General features: G+C 39.6%; 1 protein-coding gene across 2 annotated transcripts in view; it reads right to left on the bottom strand.

Annotated features, from left to right (window-relative positions):
* The window catches only part of TOM1L1 (target of myb1 like 1 membrane trafficking protein), a 50,018-nt gene extending 29,756 nt beyond the window's left edge, over positions 1-20,262 (bottom strand). For both annotated transcript variants that reach the window (XM_072646743.1, XM_072646744.1), the window contains exons 1-6: positions 20,144-20,262; positions 16,765-16,849; positions 14,691-14,769; positions 3,674-3,823; positions 2,544-2,669; positions 307-414 (exon numbers count right to left, since the gene is read on the bottom strand). In XM_072646743.1, coding sequence (XP_072502844.1) covers positions 307-414; positions 2,544-2,669; positions 3,674-3,823; positions 14,691-14,769; positions 16,765-16,849; positions 20,144-20,201 — 606 coding nt within the window. In that variant the 5' untranslated portion in view covers positions 20,202-20,262. The remainder of the gene's footprint in view (positions 1-306; positions 415-2,543; positions 2,670-3,673; positions 3,824-14,690; positions 14,770-16,764; positions 16,850-20,143) is intronic.
* Positions 20,263-21,075: the final 813 nt, after the last annotated feature.

Raw genomic sequence — 21,075 nt, 5'->3', positions numbered from 1 at the left:
TTCAAAGTATGTATGTGTGTATGTATGTGTGTATGTGTGTGTGTGTGTGTGTGTATAAGTAAGCAAAAAGAGAGAGAGAGAGAGAGAGAGAGAGAGAAAGAGAGAAAGAGAGAAAGAGAGAAAAGAAAGAAAGAAAGAAAGAAAGAAAGAAAGAAAGAAAGAAAGAAAGAAAGAAAGAAAGAAAGAAAGAAAGAAAGAAAGAAAGAAAGAAAGAAAGAAAGGAAGGAAGAAAGAAAGAAAGAAAGAAAGAAAGAAAGAAAGAAAGAAAGAAAGAAAGAAAGAAAGAAAGGAGGAAAGAGATTTTACCTGTTCGGCAACCAGTAAAATAGTTGGGGCCTTGGAAGCAGCTTCAGATGAATGTACTGATGTGGATGGAACAAACGGAGGTGGCTTAGTTATGCTCGGAGACAAAGCCTATGAAAACACAACCAATAGATTTTGCTTATTTGGAGCAAGCCAAACCACTGCATCCCAGCTTCTCACCCAACTACAGCTATAACCCTTGGATTTCCTCACTCAGGTTACTCTTAGAGGACTTGCCCCAGAGGAAATCATCCTCTGATCTCTTTCCCGACCTCTAATGTCCCCATTCCCAATTCTCTATTTTCCTCTAGGAATAGTTAAGGTAAAAGGAACATCAAGGCTAACTCTGACAGAAGGTAAGATGTAACTGTCCTGCAGCTTGGCATAGTGGACAGAGTGTTAGATGGTCTGGAAGCCTGAGTTCAGTTCCTACTTCAAACACTTACTTACCTGGGTGATCCTGGACGAGTCCCTTAACTTCTCTGTCCCTCAGTTTCCTCATCCATAAAATGGGGATAATAACAGCATTGCATATACCCCACAGAGTTGTTATAAGTTCCAAATGAGATAACTTAGGTAAAGTGTGTAACAAACCTTAAAGCACGATGCAAATATTATTTATTTATATTTAAAGATCTATGCAAACCTCCCATTGCCATGTAAATATTAGCTATTAAAATTAAATTCAGCAAAAAAGAAGCATCTTTTATAATATACTATACACGCACACACATATTTTTATCATGGAAGCAAAATGACATAACCTAACTCTATTAGCTTTTAGACACAGAAACCAAGCAGACCTGAAGGATTCTGGGTCCTCTAATCTCCCGAGACTAGTCATTTTAGAGAATAAAGCATCCTTTCAATTGTATGCCAGAGCAGCCAGGTGGCACAGTAGTGGCACACTGAGCCTAGAATTAGGAAGATCTGAGTTCAAATTTGGCCTCATACAACACAGGGCAAGTCACTTAACCTCTGTTTGCTTCGATTTCCCCATCTGTAAAATGGGGATAATAATGACACTTAGCTCACCGGGTTGTTGTGTGGATCAAATGAAATAACTAAAGCACTTTCTCAGCACATAGAGCTCATGTTGGCTTCCAACCCAACATTGGTGCACATTTTAAAAAGAAAGCTCTTCCTGTTTTTAATCAATGTAAGCTCTTACCACAAAGTGGCAAAGGTGGATTGATGGCTGGTGGTGAGGGTACCTACCCCTTACCTCTGTTTCAAACTGGTATACAGTAAATACCATAAAATGGTCATTGTTATCATCATCATTATTATTTAGCAAAACAAACAAAAACTACCTCACTAATAAATAATCATTAACAGGAGCTGGGGTGGTATAACAGTGCATTAGACTTGAAGTCAGGAAGAGCCAAGTTCAAATGCTATTCCAGACACTTACCGTGATCCATTTGACCCTGGACAAGTCACTTAACTCTTAGCCTCAGTGTTTTCATTTGTAAAGTGGAAAATAGTGGTATTTACTATCTCCCTGAGGATCAAATAATCCATATCAAGCATTTTGCATACCTTAAAGTGCTGAAAAAAGAGCTATTATTCATTCCAAATCAATAATTTCTTCAATATGTATGGATCCAACAATAAATTCATATATTAAAGAAATTTTATGTTCTGTATTTCTATTATGAAATTTTTGCTGTTTGTGTTTTGGGACAAACACTCACCCTCTCATCCATTCCTTCACTGAGAAAATGAAAAAGGCTGAATCAGATGTTGTCTGAGGTCATTTTGACTTCTGTTATTTCTTAATAGCCTCTAAAACTAATTAAACGGCATTGCCTTTAAAATATTTTGATTCAGCTTTTTTTTTTTTTATTAAGTTAGAGTGGTATCCCTTTCTTGCTCCAATGTATATAAATAGTTTTCTTAGATCTCTCTACTTCTACTTTTTACCCTCAGTCAAAAATTTAATCCTCTGCTCCCAAGCACTGGGAGTGTTGAGGTAGTGCCTACATCAAACAGCAATTCTTATCATTCCACAATTCCTATAAAACAAGAATTCTTTGCCCATTATTTCCTCCACAGTAGATCAGAATTTAAATCTGAGAACATTCTTACCTGGAACACACATGCAGAGTAAAGCACATTGGTTTCTACCCAACATTTATGATTATCATAAAAAGAAGAGCCCTCTTGTCATTCATTAGTACTAGCTCTTAGTACAAAGTGGTAAAGGTGGATGTCTGGCTGGTAGCGAGACTACCTACCACTTCTCTCTCTGTTCCAATCTCTATCTCTGAAGAGGGAAACTGGACTCCTTTCTTAAGCAGTTCTAGGTATACTTCCTTGACTTCACTCACATCTACACCTCCAGGGAAACCCCGTGACCATATCTGTGTTAAAAAAAGAGAGTCACAAAAATTTAAGAAAAATCTTTAATGAAAGAAAACATGGAGTTTAATCAGATAACAACAGCTATTTGAGATCTCTCCAATTCCACTCCAACACTTAGTTTGAACTTTCTATGCAAAAAGGCACACAATGTATAATGAGTAGTCCGTACATTTAAGAAAGCCCAAATATTGTTCTAATAGATGTTAGCTGGTAACATACATCCTCCATCCTAAACAACCTGGCATAAGATAGCCTGAAGGATACATACAATTAATCAATGAGAGGCAAGAGAAGTAACGTAATTAGATAAGGCAGTAGACTTGGAGTGAGATCTCTCTGTACTTTAGTTTCCTCCTCTGTTAAATGGGATCATACACATCAGACCTACCTTGCTAGTTTGTCATCAGGATCAAAGAAGCTAATGTGAATCTTAAAGCAAGTGCTAGTTAAACATTAGCTATTATTATTGTCAATTTTATTCTAGTCTTGTTTTTGCCACTTCCTTGCTAAGTGAAGGGGAACCACTAAAGATTTCCTAGTAGGAGAACAATGTGTACAAACTGGTGTTTGCAGGAGATTAAAGAAAGAAAGAGGCAGCATGGAGGAGAAATCAATCATGACCTTGGAGCCAGTGCCCTTGAAGAAATCACTTAAAACCTCTGGGTCTCAGTTTCCCCATTAAAAAAAAGGGTATAGACATACAAGCTCTCCTAACCTCACATGGATGTTATGTGAAGTAAGATAAAACTTAAAAGGAAACTATTTCAAGCTCTTAAGGAAGTTACGATGACATTTCTGGGTAATTGTTGACTGTATATATGCACTGCTTTTTGTTTTTGTTTTTTAACATAAGAAATAAAAGTTTTAACAAGGTTTTAACCCAAACCTCAGTTCTGTAAAAGGATCTCTAAACCAACCTATAGCTGTACAGGAGTTTCCAGTTCTTTGAAGGTTTGTAAACAGCTCATGGGTTACCATCCCCAGAGATACAGGACAGACTTACCATGATGAAACTCAAAATCTTATTCTGTATGTCTAAAGGCAAGTTGTATCTGGGACTCAGCAGCTTAACTAGATGATCCTTAGTGAAGTCCCTCTTCACAATCAGGGCCTGGAAACTTGGGCCACAGTTCTGCATACACATGTCAATAAGCTATATTAAAGAGAAAACATGAAAAATTGCATCCATCTGCCAACACTCCCTTCATGCAAGTTTGAGTTACAGCATACATCATCAGCACAGCCAATAGATGTCTGGGTGTCTTATTATGTAAAAAGGCACTGTGATAGGTGCTGAGAAAGCCCACAAATCTAAGCCACAGTACAGCACCTATCCTTAAATGCCTTATAATCTACTTAAATAAAGGGGGCATAGACATAAAAAAGATAAACAATGATACAGGGTAGTATATGCACAGTGCCAAGTTAGCATCACAAACAACATGAACTATAGGAATTGAGAGGAGGGAGTGGTGACCCGGTGTGGGTAGTCCAGGAAGGCTTCATAGAAGAGGGTACACTTAAGGCAGCCCTTGATGGAAAGTTAAAATTAAATAAGCAGAGAGCAATGAGCACATTCTTTGGCATCAGCAAAGTTAAGGAGATCAAAATAAGTATGAAATTTTCAGGGTTCATATGGAACATCTGACTGTCATGGAAGGTTTATATAGGATACTACTAAGAGATGAGGTTAGAGGGCTGAAGAGGGATCTGACAGATCCTGGAGGGATTTGAATGTCAAGCTAAGGGGAGATAGTATAGTATATTAGAAAGAGCACTAGAAGAGGAGTCAGGGTTCTGTATTCTAATCCTGAACATGATGCTGACTTGCTGTGTGACTTCTGGACAAGCCCCTTACCTTTTCTGGGCTTGCTTCCTCAATTTATACAATGAAAATGTTGAACAAAATAGTCTCTAAGGCCCCTTCCAGCCATAATGTTTTATGGTTCAATGAATTTATTCCATATACAAAGGGAAACAACTTAAGATTTTTGAGTAGGAGAATGATGTGTACAAAATGGCACTGGGGAAGAGGGTTAATATGACTCAAAATGAAGTAGCATGGCATAATAGAGTGATGACACTGGAGTCAGAAAGACCTGTGCTCAAGTCCTTCCCTTGGCACATGGCCAAGTCAATTAACCTCTAAGCGTCCAAGGCAACTCTCTAACATTAGTCATTTACAGCCCAGGTATGGCACTGGATCCCCTTTTGAGCTGGATTGCTCATATAACTTGTACTCATGTTGTCAGGTCAGGGGTTTCCATGTCACAAGTCTACAAATCACCACTCTTTAAGATCCTCGGGACTGGCGGAGGGAAGATATTCTGCTACTATTGTTTCTGAATCTCCACTGGTGTGTGTCCCATTTCCAAAAAATCAATTACTATGGCACGATTACTTCTTACATTTAAATATTTACTAAGCTATAAGAGCAGAAGAAGCATGCAAAATCATAACATTTACTCACTGGAAGGCAGAAAGTAAGAATAATTAAAGTCTCATATTCTGTAAATAAACCCAGGTCACACTCTCCTACCAATGGGAGGAGTGAGCATACATTTAGGAAATTAGCAGAGAGGAAAGGGCAGATAAATGAGGAAACCCATGCGCCCAGAGCAGCTCACAATGCTGGACAAAGGGCACCAATGTCCTCCGTCCCCTGAGGAATAATTCACATTGCACAAAGTCACTTTTCTATTAGCTGCTTCCTTCCTGCTCCTTACAATTATTCTCCTGGAAAAAAAAAAAGTTGCCCTTCTACTCTGCTCCTGATAAAACAGTGATATGCTTTTTTACTTCATGACAACTTAATGGGTTGCTAAAAATAAGACTACTATACTGACAAGCAGTAACCTTAAATCAGATAATGGTCAAGCTCCTTAAATCCACAAATTTTAGGGGATTCTGCTTTGTCAAGTCAGCTCCAAGTCCCTTTTCTCCAGCAAGGCAGATGCAAATTCTGACTTTGCCCTCTGCTTTTCTTTTCAAATAGAGAGCATAGTAGATGGAAATAAAAGGTTTCCTCTTTTTCAGGCTTTAGATGACACCAGAAAACAATACACTCAATAGCTTTGTACACATTAGCAGGATTCAGCTCTCCCCTGATGAACATCCAAAAGCTGCTCTCATCTCTCAGTAAAACCATGCCTCTCTTCCAATCAGCAAGTCCCCAGCACAGCAGATGAAGGATCATTTGTACTAGCTGGGAGCCCTTCATCTTTTCTGTAGCTAGGTCCTTGTGATTTCTCCTGTGCTAAGCTTATTCTCTTACTTTCCTCATCCTTGTCCTCCCCCTTTCTATCTCTTCTTAGAGCATCTTTTCCTGATACCTTCTTGATAAGCTCCTCAAATGGGAGTCTCCTGGTGGTTAGTGGCTCATCTTCACTTTCTGGAGTAAAACTCAAGAAAGAGATCTATCAGGTCTGAATCTATACTAACCTTTCCATAGTTCCCACACAGTTATTTGAATTACAACTTTACCAATTATAAACTCCCAAACTCTAAAAACAGTCACAAGCAAATGAGCTGATGGACCTATAGCTGTCATTACCTCAGTCACTGCTGTCTTCAAACAGGTCCTCTCCTTATATTCATTTGAGGTAGGGCTCTACTCTGTTTGGTTCTCTGACTAATCTGTGTTCAACATTTTATCTGAGAGACTGTGTTTCTTCACAAGTTGATTTTTTTATCAGTCCTCCTTATACAAATTTTCTTCCTGCCTCTTTTAGCAACCACATTGTTCATATATTAAAATAGCAGACAGCAATGTACACATTCATTCTTTCATTGCCTTTGTTAAGCATTCATTATGTACTAAGTATTATACTACAAGATGAGAATATTAAGACAAAAAAAAAAAGAGTCCCTTGCCCACATGGAACTTATCTTTGTTGGGGAGGGACATATACACAGAAAATTCAAAGTGGATCACAGTATTACTTTCAGGGGAAGGGTGCAAACAACTGGGGTGACCAGGACAGGTTTCCTATTGCCTATGACATTTGAGATCAATTTTGAAGGAAGCTAGGAATTGTAAAAGACAGTGCTGAGGAGGGAGTACATTCCAGGCAAAGGGCAGCCTGGACACAGGCACTGAAAATGGAATGCTGTGTACAGAGAAGAGTAACTTGACCAATTTGGCTGGAATGCAAAGTTGGAGAGTAAGGTTCAATAAGCCTTGAAAAGGAGGCTAGAGCCAGATCACAGAGATTTTTAAAAGTCAGAGTTTTTTGTTTCCTTTTCAATTAATATATTTTATTTTTTTCCAATTACATGTAAAAACATGCAAAGGGACAGCATATGGGTAATAATCTAGCAAAGGAGACTAAGAAGGGTCAGACGACACAAGACTCAAGAAAGAATAATGTCATGAAAACTCAGGGAAGTCATTATAATTCCTAAGAGAGATCAGTCAATATTGTCAAGTGCTACAGAAAGATCAAGAAGGATGAGGACTGAGAAAACCCTATTAGATTAAGCAGTTAAGAGATCATTGGTAACCTAGGAGCAAGCGATTTCAGCCAAATGATGAGGTTAGAAGTCAGATAATAAGGGGCTGAAAAGTAAGTGGAGGAAAGAAAGTAGAGGCAATTAGTCTTCACAACTTTTTCTAGGAGTGGCTCTGAAAAGGAAGAGATATGTAAGACAACTTCTTTGGGGAATTGAGTGGTTTTTTTTTTTCAGAATGGACAAGTTCTGGGCACCTCTGAAAGTAGTAAGTGTCAATTGATAAGGAGACTGAAAATTATCAGTAGAAAGATGACTGATGGGGCAAACTCACAGAGACAGGAAGGATGAGTTTAAGGACAGGAGAGGGAGTGGTATTTATGAAAAGGATTATCCCTTTATCCAAGACTGGAACAAAAGAGGAATGAGTGTTGGGGGAGGGGAGAGATGAAATAGAGGTAACTTCAAGGATAACTGCAGAGAGGTTCTCTGTTAAAATGAGAGGGTAAGAGTATAGGGGGCCTGAAGAAAAAAGAGCGGATTTGGAACAGATGCTAAAGGAAAGTGGGATAAAGTCAATCAGAAAAGAGGAAAGGGATTGACATGCAAATATACATTTGTAGTAGACCCAATCAGCAAAACTGAATTGTTTCCTCCATCAGTGTTGAGTCATATGCAGAATTATCCAGAATTGGGCAGTTAGAAAGGGATAATTGGTGTTGCAAGAGACAAGGGGACAAGAGCTTCAAAAGGTAAAGGAAGGAATAAAACTGAAATGGTTTAGTTTACTACAGGGTAGAGGTTTTGAAGGCTGTGAGATTATAGGATCAGAGATTTCGAACTAGAAAGGCCTTTAGAGAACCTCGAGTCCAACCCCTTCACTATAATCAAGGGGGAAGCTCAGGCCCAGAAAGGTTAAATGATTAGCCTACAATCACAAAGGTAATATTAGTGTCTGAGGCAGGATTTGAACTTGGATCTTCCTGACTTCAAGTCCAGCACTCTATCTATTATACCCCTTTAGATATCTTTTCAGCTACAGCAAGAAGGACAGCATGGGAAATCTTAGAAGAAGTGGAATATAGGTTACTGATAAGTTTCAAGTAGCTGACTTCCATTAGTTGAGGGAATTTTCACAGATGTAATTCCCTTTTATCTATAGGGTGTTCCAAAAATCTTAGTGCAGTTTTAAGTTACTAAAGGTTAAAGCACTCCCTCCCCATCAGATATATGTCAGCAGAATATAGGACACATTGGAGGATTGACGAGGACTGAGATTCTAAAAGCATGTTACCAGTTAGGAGGCTCTTTCAATAGACTAAAGGTGATGTGATATGATAAGAAGACTATGATAGCGACAACAGAAATAGAGAGAAGAGACAAATGTGAGACCCTTGAAGAAAAAATTAAAGGACTTGGTGAATGACTGGATATAGAAGGATGAGGAAAGCTTGAGATCTGGTAACTAGAAGAACAATGGTAGGTACCCCTTGAAAAAAAAACAGAAAGGGGAAATAGTTTGAGAAAAAAATGGAATTTTGTCTTAGATATGTTATAATTCAGCAGGCAACCTGAGAAACAGGAATTCATCTCAAAGGAGAAGACACAAGATGGTTGAGATAGACTTGAGAAAGATGTAGAAGATTTAGTTGGAATCATGGAAACCAAAGAGATCTCTCTGGGAGAGAGTGAAACATGAAAGGATCAAGAAATCTAGGGTCATTCCAACATATAAAAGGCGGGAGAAGAGAAGAAGCCACCAAAAGAGATGGAGTAACAGTCGAGGAGATAAGAGTAGGAAAACGTAAAACAAGGGAGGAGGAAGTCTGCAAGAGATGGTAGTCAGTAGTGCTGAAGGGCCATGAGAACAGATGTTTTGTAGTCAGGATGTAATTTAATTACTGATTTGGGTTTGGCCACTCTGGTCAGACACGTCAAGGATGCAATAACAGTTAAAAATATGTAGCCAGAAGGAAAAAGGGGAAACCATTTAGAATTAAAAAAAAAAAAATAGGATGAGTCCACTGTATGTTAGAATGGATAGCAAAAACATGGTTAGATAAACAGGTGACTTTTGGCTTGAATGTAGTATTTTAATGAAAGAGATATAATGTAAGATACCACTAGAAAGAGCTTAAATCATTTCTTCTTATCATTTGGGACAGAATAACCCATTTGGGATAGAATAAGTTGCCCGAATTCTAGTTCCTAGTTACTTCATTTCCTGAAACAATTAGGAAAGTGCTGATGGAACGTAATTTAATAATCATTGTTATGAGTGGAATTAAGGATTCCTTTTTCTTAGTTCAGTTTAAACTGTAGCTATCCATTAACTAAAGCTCACTAGGGACATTGCCATGAGGCAATGAAAAGGCATGAGTGACTAGCTTAAAATCCTTTTAGTCTCAAATTGCTTCCATCCAAAAGAGAAGATGCTTAGTAACCAAGCCAGCAGAAATTGTGTCTGTGCATCAAGATAACAGACAGTCTGTTATCTGCTCACGTTTCCCCAGATGTCATAATCCTAAATGAGAATGCTGCTTCCTGGTTTTGGCTTTACTGCCTGTTTCAAAGACATACAGTGCCTAGGACATAGAGAACTGTGAATAGTGGGTAGGAACCGATTCATTGACGTAAGAGCAGAGAACTTACAACTTCCTTGAGGTCCTAGGGAGTTGACTGGTAGTACTCAGAGGTTTAATGACTTGATTGGGGTTACATAACTGAGAAACATGAAAAGGCAGAGAAAGACTGAATTTAAACCCAGGCCTCCTCTTCTAAAACAAAGATCAAAACTAAAAAACAAAACATAAGACCCAACAGGGCCCATTAGTCCAAGTATTTCTCTCCTCACCAGACTAAGCCAGAAGAGCCAACAATTCTACTGGCAGCTGGGTAGACAAGTGGGTAGAGTGCCGCACCTGGAATCTGAAGGACCTGCGATCCAATCCAGCCTCAGAAACTTAACAGCCATGGGACCCTGGGCAAGTCCTTAACCTCTGTCTGCCTCATTTTCCTCATCCGTAAAATGGAGATAATACTATATGAGGGAAAACTGAAACAATATTTGTAAAACAATTTTGCAAACCTAAAAGTGCTACATAAATGCCAGCTCTACTTTTATTGGTATCATCATCATAATCTAAAATTTAATTTCAGAAATTTATGCCAAAAATTGGGCCGGCTGTAGGAAAATGCTGTACTGAATTTGAGTACTTTTCCTCTGTTGATGATTTTATATTTATCCTATATATATATATATATATATATATATATATATATATATATATATATATATATATATATATATATATATATATATATATATATATATATATATATATATATATATATATATATATATTGTATGTTGACTTCCCCCATTAAATCATTAGTTTCTCAAGGACAGGAACTATCTTTTGCCTTTCTTTGTATCTCCAATTAGCACATTGGCTGGCCCTTAGTAGAAACTCACTAAATGTTTTTCGACTGACTAACTTAAGAGGTCCAAACAGGTAGATGCTCAACTGAAGGTAGAGTAAATTAGAATTACTTAGGGAGCATGTGATGGGATTCCAACCTAGATTGAATCCAGTCCAACAAGTGTTTCTTTGTCATCTACCATGTGCAAAGTACCGTAGGAGGGTTGAGGAATACAAAGATAAAAAATCTACTTTGAAAAAATAAGATGTAAACAATACATAGGTGATAATTTAAGGCTAGAGAGAGCACTAACAGCTTAGGGGATTAGCTAGGTTCTTCACATTTCTTCTAAGAAGTGGCTTCTATGAAATTATATTCTGAAAAATAAGCACTTTTCCTTAGATCTTTCAAAAATGAAAAGGGTTGTTTACATTAAGAAACTCATAAATTGGTCCTGATTTATTTCTTAGAGCACTGAAATTCTGAAATAATTTGTAATAACCTTTGTATGATGTCAAATAGCCAACAGAATCTTTATATGAAATTCCAATCAGTTAATATCTGAGAAAAACGGATGTACTTTCCATGTATTCTTTGTAGCACCTAGTACCTCATCTAAAGTGACAGACACTGATATCACAGCAGGAGCAAATGGTGTTTCTCCTTTTCTTTTCTTTCTGTATCTTTTCTTCTCTCCCATCCATTTCTCTAACTTCAGCTTGAGAGGTAGCCCAGTATAGTGACCAGGGGAATAGCCTTGAAGTCACACCAGTCTTCAAGCCCTGCCTCTAACATCTATTAGCTACATGACTATAGGCATGTCATTTCACTTTTCATTGCTCCAGGAAGTGAGATTACAGTTAATTCTAAAAACTCTTAAATTGTAGATAGGTTGTCTATGTGTTGAGTGGTATGGTAGGGAGACTTTCCATACCTGGAGCTTTTCAAACTGATGGCTCAGATTTAAGACAAAAACAAAGTATCTTGCAATTTAACCCATTTTCACAAAAAGAAAATGAAAAATACGTCTGTTCATTTTTACACATTTAGATACTGGTGATGATGTATAGGAAAACATCTCCCCTCTACCCTAGGTCTCACTGATTTTTTTTCTGAATTCCACAAGCACTAAGTGCACATTTCACAATTTAACACTTGAAATACTTTTTTGCTTTGAGAAGAACTTGAACAAGAGTTGCACATGATGGGAAGGCACCACTGGGCTATGATTTCTGTTGGTGGGAGGGAACTTCTGAATCACTGTGATCACTACTTTGCATCTTTTCTTCTGTATTTCTTCTGTCTTTTCTTCTGTATTTCTTCTGTATTACTCGTCTTTTCAACTTTTCAAGAATCCCCTCCCCTTCTTTCTCCATGGAATTGGTTTTAACAATGTTCAATGACCTGACATATTTCCAACATTATTAACTACTTTAAGGAATACTAAAATCCCCAGCTCAGCTTCTTAAAACCTAGTGAGGATGCTTCCTGGCAAAGCACTATCTAAACAGAACACTACTGTACTGCAATTAACAGCAGGGAGATTCCAAGGTAAGCCAACTCCCACTCATCTATTCAAACAGAAAAATCAGTGATCCAAATTAACAGACAATACAGGAGTCTTTAAACTTGTCTTGAAAAATTTTATGTGATCTTTTTACGAGTACAATTTCCTTCAAAATTATGTTTGGCTTAAGCAAATACTGAGATTATAAAATAACTGAGCATACCCTTTTGTGACAATAATTAGTCTGGAGTTACAGCTATTGCTCCATTGACTACACAGGGAAATACTGCACTGGATGAAACACTGGGCTGAAAGTCCTAGTCTTGGCTGGATGAGACTAACTAGCTGGGTGAACTTGGGGAAGCTAATTTACAACTCTGGGCTGCAGTTTCTTTGATGAGAGGGGCAAACTAGATAACCTCTAATTTTCTCCTCTACCTCTATGATTTTGTGATTTTCTGCTTCACTCTTTTACCAGAATTTACCATTGCCAAGTATTGATTTGGACATCATGGGGCTAAGAATATGTAGTTCTTTCTAAGGTGGAACAACTGAGCTGTCACCAAGGCTTGGAGAGACAAGAAGGAACAAGAGAGACTAAATCTCTTGGGACGACCACTAGTTATAACCCCAACAGAAAGACAATATATATAAAAAAAGAAAGCTCTGGAAAGGAGGATGATGGAGTAGAATAGATATAAAACACCTCTGGAATTCAACTTGGAGAGTCATTTCATTGATTCAGTAGGGCTATTTAGTGCTGTCCTTGTATTGCTATCAGGTTGTTGTCCATGTAACAGACTTACGGTAAATGGTTCTTAATGACTGAAATTGGAAACCTGAGACATTCCAGTATCTACCGAACAGCTCTCTTAATAAACACTCCCAAAGCTCACAGGTGAGCCATGATTCTGCCTGATTAGTACTGTAACCATGCATAACTGATGTGATGCTAGAATAAATAGAGGGAAGCGTGCAGGGAAAAGGGAAAGCAATACAGTTTGTGTTCAGGTGAAAGGAAGGCAAAATTTGCAAGCAGTCAAGTAAAAAGACAACTCACCAAGGTTACTGAAGGTCATATGGAAAAAAAAGATGGGAGGGGAAAAAAGGGGACAAGTCAAATAAGCTTTCACACCCAAATCACGGATAATCCAAAACAGTACAGAAAATGAAATTAATATAAAAAAAATACCCCTTAATTCAAAGCCGAATGTTCCTATAAACAACCCAAACAGCAGAGCCATCTTGATGCAAACACAACAAAGTATTAATATTACAGGACTCTGAAATGTAATGAAAATAAAAGTTGAAGCTCATGAATATGTCACTGGACAAAAATAATAGAAAGTATCTTTTAAAGGCTAGGGTGTGTGTGTGTGTGCGTGCATGTATGTGTGGTTATTTTCAGCAACATATACACAAATAGCTTGAGTGGATTAAGGCTCATGATGCAGGTCTGAAATCACTTACTCCTTATTACAAATTAGGACATTCCCAGAATCCTGTTGCAACCAAAATTCATACCAAATGTAAGTTACTGTTTCATGAAATTAAGCAAGTACAACTTCCTCAACTGCTAATCTGCTCCACTGTTTAGCTCCCCTTAAACACAGAGTTCTTTCCTGATTAAAGCATTACCTCCTACTAAGTAATAATATATTCATATATATGCACATATATATGTATATGTATATACAATAAATATATGTGTGTATCCAGGTATACACACATACTCACATACACATATATGTGTACTATGTGCACACATATCTGTTTGCATGTACACATACAAACCATACAAAAGTACATACGTATATACATAAGTATCCAACACATGTTTACACATGCATGCATTATATATAAAACTCCCAGCAACTACCACTGCAGACTGACAATTGCTCTGAAATCTATAGTCACAGGAACATTACCTGGTGCAGTGAAAGGTTAAGTGACTTGCCAGAGCCACACTGCCAGTAGGTGTCAAAGGCAAAACTTGAGCCCAAGTGCTTCCTGTCTCTGAAAACAGCTACCTAGGCACTATATCATGCATCATTATAAATGTGTGCCTCTCATGTGGGAGAGAGGCAGCATGGTGGCTCAATCCTGCCCCTGGCACATACCAGCTGTGTGATCCTGGGAAGGTCACTTACCCTCTCTGTGCCTCAGGCAATTCTTTATGACTATAAAATGCAGAGTAGATGCTAATCTTATCATCAGGAGTTATCTACACCATGAAATTACAGGACGGATGGATAGAGAGACAAATAAAATTAGATAGGTAGGCAGACAGACAAACAGGTAAGTGAGATAGGCAGACGTAGGTAGACAGACAGATAAGATTTAAGAGAGGTAGATAGATAGGTAAAGTTGGACAAGTGGAGAGATAGACAGGCAAACAAACAGACACAGGCAAACGGGCAGGCAGACAGACAGACAGACAGGTAGACAGACAGATGGATAGATAGATGGATAGGTAGATAGATACGTAGATAAGAGACAGATCTCTCTATATACCAAATACACATATATACATAAATGTGTATTTCATATGTATATATTCCTGCTGAATTTCTAAAAATCCTTCAGAGGGCAAAAAACTAGGAATTTTAAATCTTAATTGTGATTGTGTGAAAGTACTCACCGATAAGGTAAGTTGGATCTCCTTGTGATTACAGTTTTTAGAAATCCTTTTCTTCAAAGCTCTTACTGCTTCTTTTGGCCTGTGACAACCGAGAAGCACAGTGATCAAATCAATTGTTTTATTTACCTGATTTCTAAAAGTGTTCGGAGATAGAGAACCCCAAGTGGAATCATGGGTCAATTTCCCATGCCAAACTACAGAACTATGAGAATACCAGAAGCGAAATCATATTACTAAATTCAAAGCTGACAAAAGTCCAAATCTCTGGACTACAAAGTCCAAAGAGTTTTCTATTCACCATGCTATGTTATTTATAGTGAAATGCCCTTCAAAAAATACCGAGGCTCATTCACCACCTCCCTCACTAATGAATATTTCTTGACTGCCTACTTATTACTGTAACAAGCAACATGCCACAGGAATGACTTTCATCAGCTGACATGATTACCGTTTTAAGCAATGGTTCCCAATTTCCAAGAAGTTATTGCAAGGGGGTCTGCAAATTTTATATGCACCAAACATTCACATTTTACTCTTTTTTTAAACCTACCTGGGAATTTCATGGATATAGAAAATTTCCTCTAAGGAAACTTCCTCTACCAATGCAGATCAGCAACCATGACTATTATATGAGAGAATTGCGTGGGTTCACTGAGAAGTTAAGTGAGCTACCTATGGGGGACACAGCAGTATGTGTCAGAGGTGAAACTTGAACCCAGGTCTTCCTGGATCCAATATCAGCTCTCTATCCACTATACCATAGCTGCCTCTAATATTTAGTATCAATAAAATATTCAGTAATAACAGTATAATAAATATGCCCTCTGTAAGTTGTATACTTAATTCCCCACATAATCAATTACTACTGGTTTTCAAATATAGATGCTATTAGAATGAATAAAATCCAAGCAAAAAGTATAACAGAACCCGAATGGATTTTTGTCATCAGGTATTTTCTCAATCAAAAGGTTCTCACAGAACAATTACTATCATGTAAGTGTTGACAAAATTTTTTGATGTGGATAAGAACTCCTCACATTTGAAAAGGTGGGGAACCACTATTTTGTAGCAAAAAAAAAAAAAGAACTAATTAGAATTCAGAGGCTGAAGTTTATATTACCTGTTAACATTTCTCTGAGGTTTGTTTCATCCATGGAAGAATGGTTAAAGTAAAGAAATTAATTAATTACAGAGCAAACATTTAAACTACTGAAGAGCAAACCATTTTCAAGTACCTTAGCACTCTCCGTTTGTGTATAATAAGTAGATGTCAGCTACAAAATTTTTTAGATGAAAGTAATTCAATGTCGGGAATTCCACTTGACAGCTACTAACCTGAACCATGGACCAGAAAGTAATCAAACTCTATTCCTCAATATAATGTATAATCCAGACCAGTTTTTTCCCTCTTAGTTTTTGATTAGCAAAACTCCATAGGGTAACTTCAATGGATTGGTGATCTCGGAGATCTCTCTCTGTATCAGATGAGATCAGAAGTACCATATGTGACCCATGGGCAGCAAGGCCCACAACACTCCCAAGTTCTACAGAATCAGATTAAAATGGACTTGGGGAAATACTTAATAAAATAAATAAAACTACAAGAAAACACAGATAATGTTAATATATAGTTTTCTAAGTCAATATGAGCCCATGGGAATCTTGTCGCTATTGAAGTTTGACACAACAGGCATAGATTATAAATCTATTCATATTTTCCTATCCCATGCAATGCTTGTCCACATAGTCTAAAATCATCTATAACTGGTCCACTCAATGTGATAGGGGCTTCCTCTAGGTCTCTTAATGATTCAGGTACCAGTGCAATATATGAGCTAGGCATACTGTCCATTAACCGTCACTCTCAATATGTGACCAGCCTGCCTATCTCTTTTTCAGGTCATACATCTCTATGATAATCTCTTTAGGACTAATTCTAGAAAGCACAGAGATGGTGCTACGCATGAAGCTTCTGACCAAGTGAAACAGGCAGGCTGTATCCAGAAGAATGAGCTGGGTCCTTCAAAGATGCCCCTCTTCTAGCAAGCAACATTGATCCCCTATACATACTCACCCATCTTTGCTGGTGATAATCATGTCACAGATGTGCATGAACTGGCCCCAATCCTCAGTCTGAACGCCTGCAAATGTAGCCTTTTCTGCAAAGAAAAGGCAACTGTTTTTTTGTTTGTTTGTTTGTTTTACTGTTGGCAAGAACAATTTGAAGATAATTTTTCATTTTTCTGAAGCACAGTCTGAAATTTTGACAGGAAAGTCACATTAAATTGAAACCAACAAAACTGAGCAATAGTACTCATTCATTCAACAAACATTTATTAAATGCTTACTAACCACTAAGGATATAAATACATATCATAGTTGAGAATCATTTTGCACTTATTTTTTCCTATATATGCTGTATCTCCCAGTACAATGTAAGTGCCTTGAAGGTAGGGGCTTTTGTTTAATACATGGAACTGACATTCTACTTAAATTTGATTGGTTCTGTAATTTGGCCATTGAATGGTTTATTGCTTTACTGTTTAATGGCATTCTTTTTAAAAATGCAAATATGGATAATTTTATATATATTTGACAACATCCTAGCCTTCAAAGTGATTGCATTCTACTGAGGAATATAACTAGGTGGCCATAGGAGACTTGGGAGTCAGAAACACCTGAATTCAAATTCAGCTTCAGTAACTAATGAGCTTCATGCCCTTGGGCAAATCCCTTCACTTTTCTCAGTCTCAATTTCTTAGTCAATAAAAAGCATATAATAACAGCAACTACCTCACAGGGTTGTTATGAGGATCAAATGAGTCAAAAGAGCTTTGCAAACCTAAAAGAACTTTGTAGTTAGGGATAAATAGAAAATTATCTGAACCAGAGCTTTCATTATTGTAGGAAATTCTCTCCTCAACAATGCAAATAGGCAAATTATTTGTAACTTAGGGTCTTAGAGAACTGTGTAGGACCTTGGGAGCTTAAGTGATTTAGTTCTCAGAGATTACAGAGAGAATACTAGCAATTCCTGCAATCCCACACATTGAGTTTCCCCTCAAGTACAAACGTACATACAATCTACCTATTCACCTCTATTTTTGCAGTGATTTGGGGGACAGGGATGAACACTTGGAGGGACATGGAGGGAGGAGGTCATGATTTGGAAATACTCCATAAGTCAGTGGGAGATAGCACAGCAGGGCTATAAAGGGAGCTGGGGATTCCAAGAGGCAGAGTTGAGGATGGAGAGCATGATTTAAAATCTATCAGCACTTAGAACCAAAGTACAAGTGCTGCTGTTCCTTGCTCTGGCAATCTTCACCAGCTGGCCTATTAGTAAAGCAGTTCAGGTCCCAGTGACTGGCATCAAGGGCCAGAGTAGCTGGCTGAGAAATCCTAATGTGCTTAGAAACGGAGTGACTGGAATGGCAAGGCTGAGTCTCTTTCACATTATCTCATGGGAAACTTCAGACAAGAAGATTTTTTAGGTAACTAAATCGACAAGGCATAACTTTCCCCCGCAGCAGTTGAAAAACTTTAATAATAAAGGCCAATCCAGAGCTATAATTTTCCCCTAAGTTCAGGTGAGCATTTGGTCAGGTGGATGATAAGAACTTTTCATACATTCATGGTGGGGTAAAGAAGAGGAGAGCAAGGCAGGGGATAGCATTTTTGCACAGGCATGCCAGAGTCTACACAGTGGGGAAGTAGAGTCAGAGGGAGAAAGTTTGAGGGGCCTCAGCAGGGCCATCTTGTAAATAAAATCCTCCCATACTCAGGTTCTGCAGAAACTGAAATTGTCCAATAATTCCATTAATGAAGTTTTTTTGCTTTGATATTCAAAGACAGTCTTTAAAAAATGCAGATATATATAGAGAAGAGTATAAAAAGCCCCTTTCAACTTTGTGTAAATCAGTTAAAAAGTCAGTCATAACTGTGTGAATAAATTAGTCAGATCCTGCCTTCCTACACAGAGGACTAGGAAGTTGGAGGGTAGGGGGAGACATAAGAGAGCAGAATGGGTGATGACAAAGGAGTACCAGGCATTCATGATGTCAATTTGTCTCCATCATAGCCTTAATTAGGGCCACCCTCAGTGGCACTGGTGAGGGGTGGTAGGAAAGGTCTGATTTCAGAGAGAGGTCATTCAGCCAAGGGTAGCTAAGCAGCACAATGGAGAGAGCACCAGCCTTGAGTACTGAAGACCTGAATTCAAATATAGCCTTAGACACTAGCTGGGTGATCCTGGTCAGGTGACTTGCCCTGTTTGCCTCAGTTTCCACCCAGCCCACAGTCAAATACTGAAGATCACCTCTCAGACCAAGACAGTCAGACCACAGACATTGGGTTCTTAAGACATTATACTGTCTTCCCAGTTCCCTAGAGCCAATGAATCAGTCAACAGGCTTTTATTACACACCTACTACAAAGTAGAGGATAGGATAGACAGCTGGCCTTCACACTGATAAATACCGGTCATATTGCCTAGGCAAGTCACTTAAAACTCTCAGTGCCCTAGGCAACTAATTCTTTAAATTTCGAAAAAGATAACCGAACTGCCAGGTTAGAGGGAATTTTCTCATCCAGAAGTTCCCCATATCAATGAATTTGCAGTTCCAATTCCTATTCCTACCACGCACTGGGGATACAAAAGTGAGAAAGTCACTGCCTTATTATTACGCTCTACTGGGAGATCAAACAATGTTCACAGATATCTAAATACTGGGTATCAACAAGATTAATGACACGATGGAGGAAGTACCCTTGACAACTGGGGAAATCAGGAAATGTCTCTGGAACAAAACACTTTCAGGGCTGAGCTAGTTCCATTTAAGTGCTTAAGTCCTGGTTTCTATTCTATTATACTTCAAGGTTAGACTGTCCCGGGGGAAGAAAAGGAATAAACTCTTTAGTCTGGATCCCTAAACCTCCAGTGGCTTTCAGACCCCTCCCTCCCAAGCGCTACAATTTGTCTAATCGTCATTCTTCTTTTATCCAGGAAAGCCACAGGTCGGGTCTCTACCGTGCCAATTTCCTTTTTTAATGAGAAAGGTCTTATTGTGACAATGGTTAGGAGTCGGTTTCTGGGGTGTCCTAGAGCAGTCTCCTCCCCGCACCCCAGGTTCCAAAACTGAAAGGCAGGGCACCGCCGGATGGGCTCTTCCCCCACAATCCCAGGTTCACTTGGCTCACTTCTCTCCCAGGGGACCAGGTAAAAGAGAAGTCAGTCTTGGAAACCGCACTAACCCAGATGCAGGGCTCCTTGCCTACGAGGGAGTGGAGGGATCTGGGAGAAGAACCCGACTAGAGTCTAAGGTCCAGAAGTCCGGGCAGGGGTCTGAAGGGTGCAGGTGGCATGAACTCCGTCCTAAACTGGCAGGGGAAGTGCGCAGGGACGCAGCTCAGGTAACTCCGCAGAGGTGCTCACCTCGCCTCTGCCGCCTTACCTATCAGGTGGCCCAGTGAAGTCCCGAAGGGATCTTTGTGGCTCTTCCCAAACGCCATGGTGAGCCCTCCAAGCCGAGCCCAGGAAATCCGCCTACGCCCCCTCCTCCTCCTCCTCCTCCTCCTCCTCCTCCTCCTCTTCCTCCTCCTCCTCCTCCTCCGTCTCCTAGTCCTCCTCCAGTGGCCGGCTCCTCCCCTGCTCGGCTCCCCTGGCTCCTCCTATCCAACAGTGTTCTCCGGCACTCTCGGGGATCCCTGGCTCCTCGCTTCGCCTCCTCCTCCTCCTCTGCAAGCGGGGCGGGGCGGGGCGTTCCGAGGCGCCCTGCCCACCTGTGGCGCACTCAGGCTCCCTAGCCCTGGGCTGGTTCGGCTAGCCCACCGCCTCCAGCGGCCGGGAGCCACCTTGGAGCCGCCTAGCCCCGGGTGGCCAAGGGGCGGAGCGGCTCGCTGCCCAGCCCGCAGGTCTGGACAAGCGAAAGTAGCGGGGCGCCGCGAAGCTTTGAGCCCAGCGGGTGTGACGTGACCATGGCCGGTGTCTTGGGGTCCGTCAGGTTCCCGGGATGAGGGGCCTGCTCTGTTTTCCCAGTCCGGCTCTTGTGCCCAACTCCTGGGCATAGGGGCAGCGCCTGCCTGACGGGGGTAATCTGTGTTAACAGGGGAAAGCGTTTCCCGGGAGGGAGGGAGGGGTGTGAGGTTAGCAGCTGTACCTGGGGAGGCACTCCCCTAACCTGGACAACTTGCTTACTGCGTAGCTGTGATCTGTGACCGGAAATTGCCTTTTAAATAATAGCCAGGGCAAGAAACAATTAGCCTAAGCCATTAGGAAACTGCGAGAACCAGAAACTGTAGAGAGTGGGTAGAAATGGTCCTTGAGAAGGAAAATGTTAGTCCTTCTCTCCTCCCTCCCACCACCTGCCTAAAAAAACCAAGAAAA

This window comes from Notamacropus eugenii, chromosome 2 (assembly GCF_028372415.1).
Source record: "Notamacropus eugenii isolate mMacEug1 chromosome 2, mMacEug1.pri_v2, whole genome shotgun sequence".
NCBI lineage: Eukaryota > Metazoa > Chordata > Mammalia > Diprotodontia > Macropodidae > Notamacropus > Notamacropus eugenii.
Note: the sequence above shows the minus strand (reverse complement) of the source record. Positions and strands in the feature narration are given on the sequence as shown.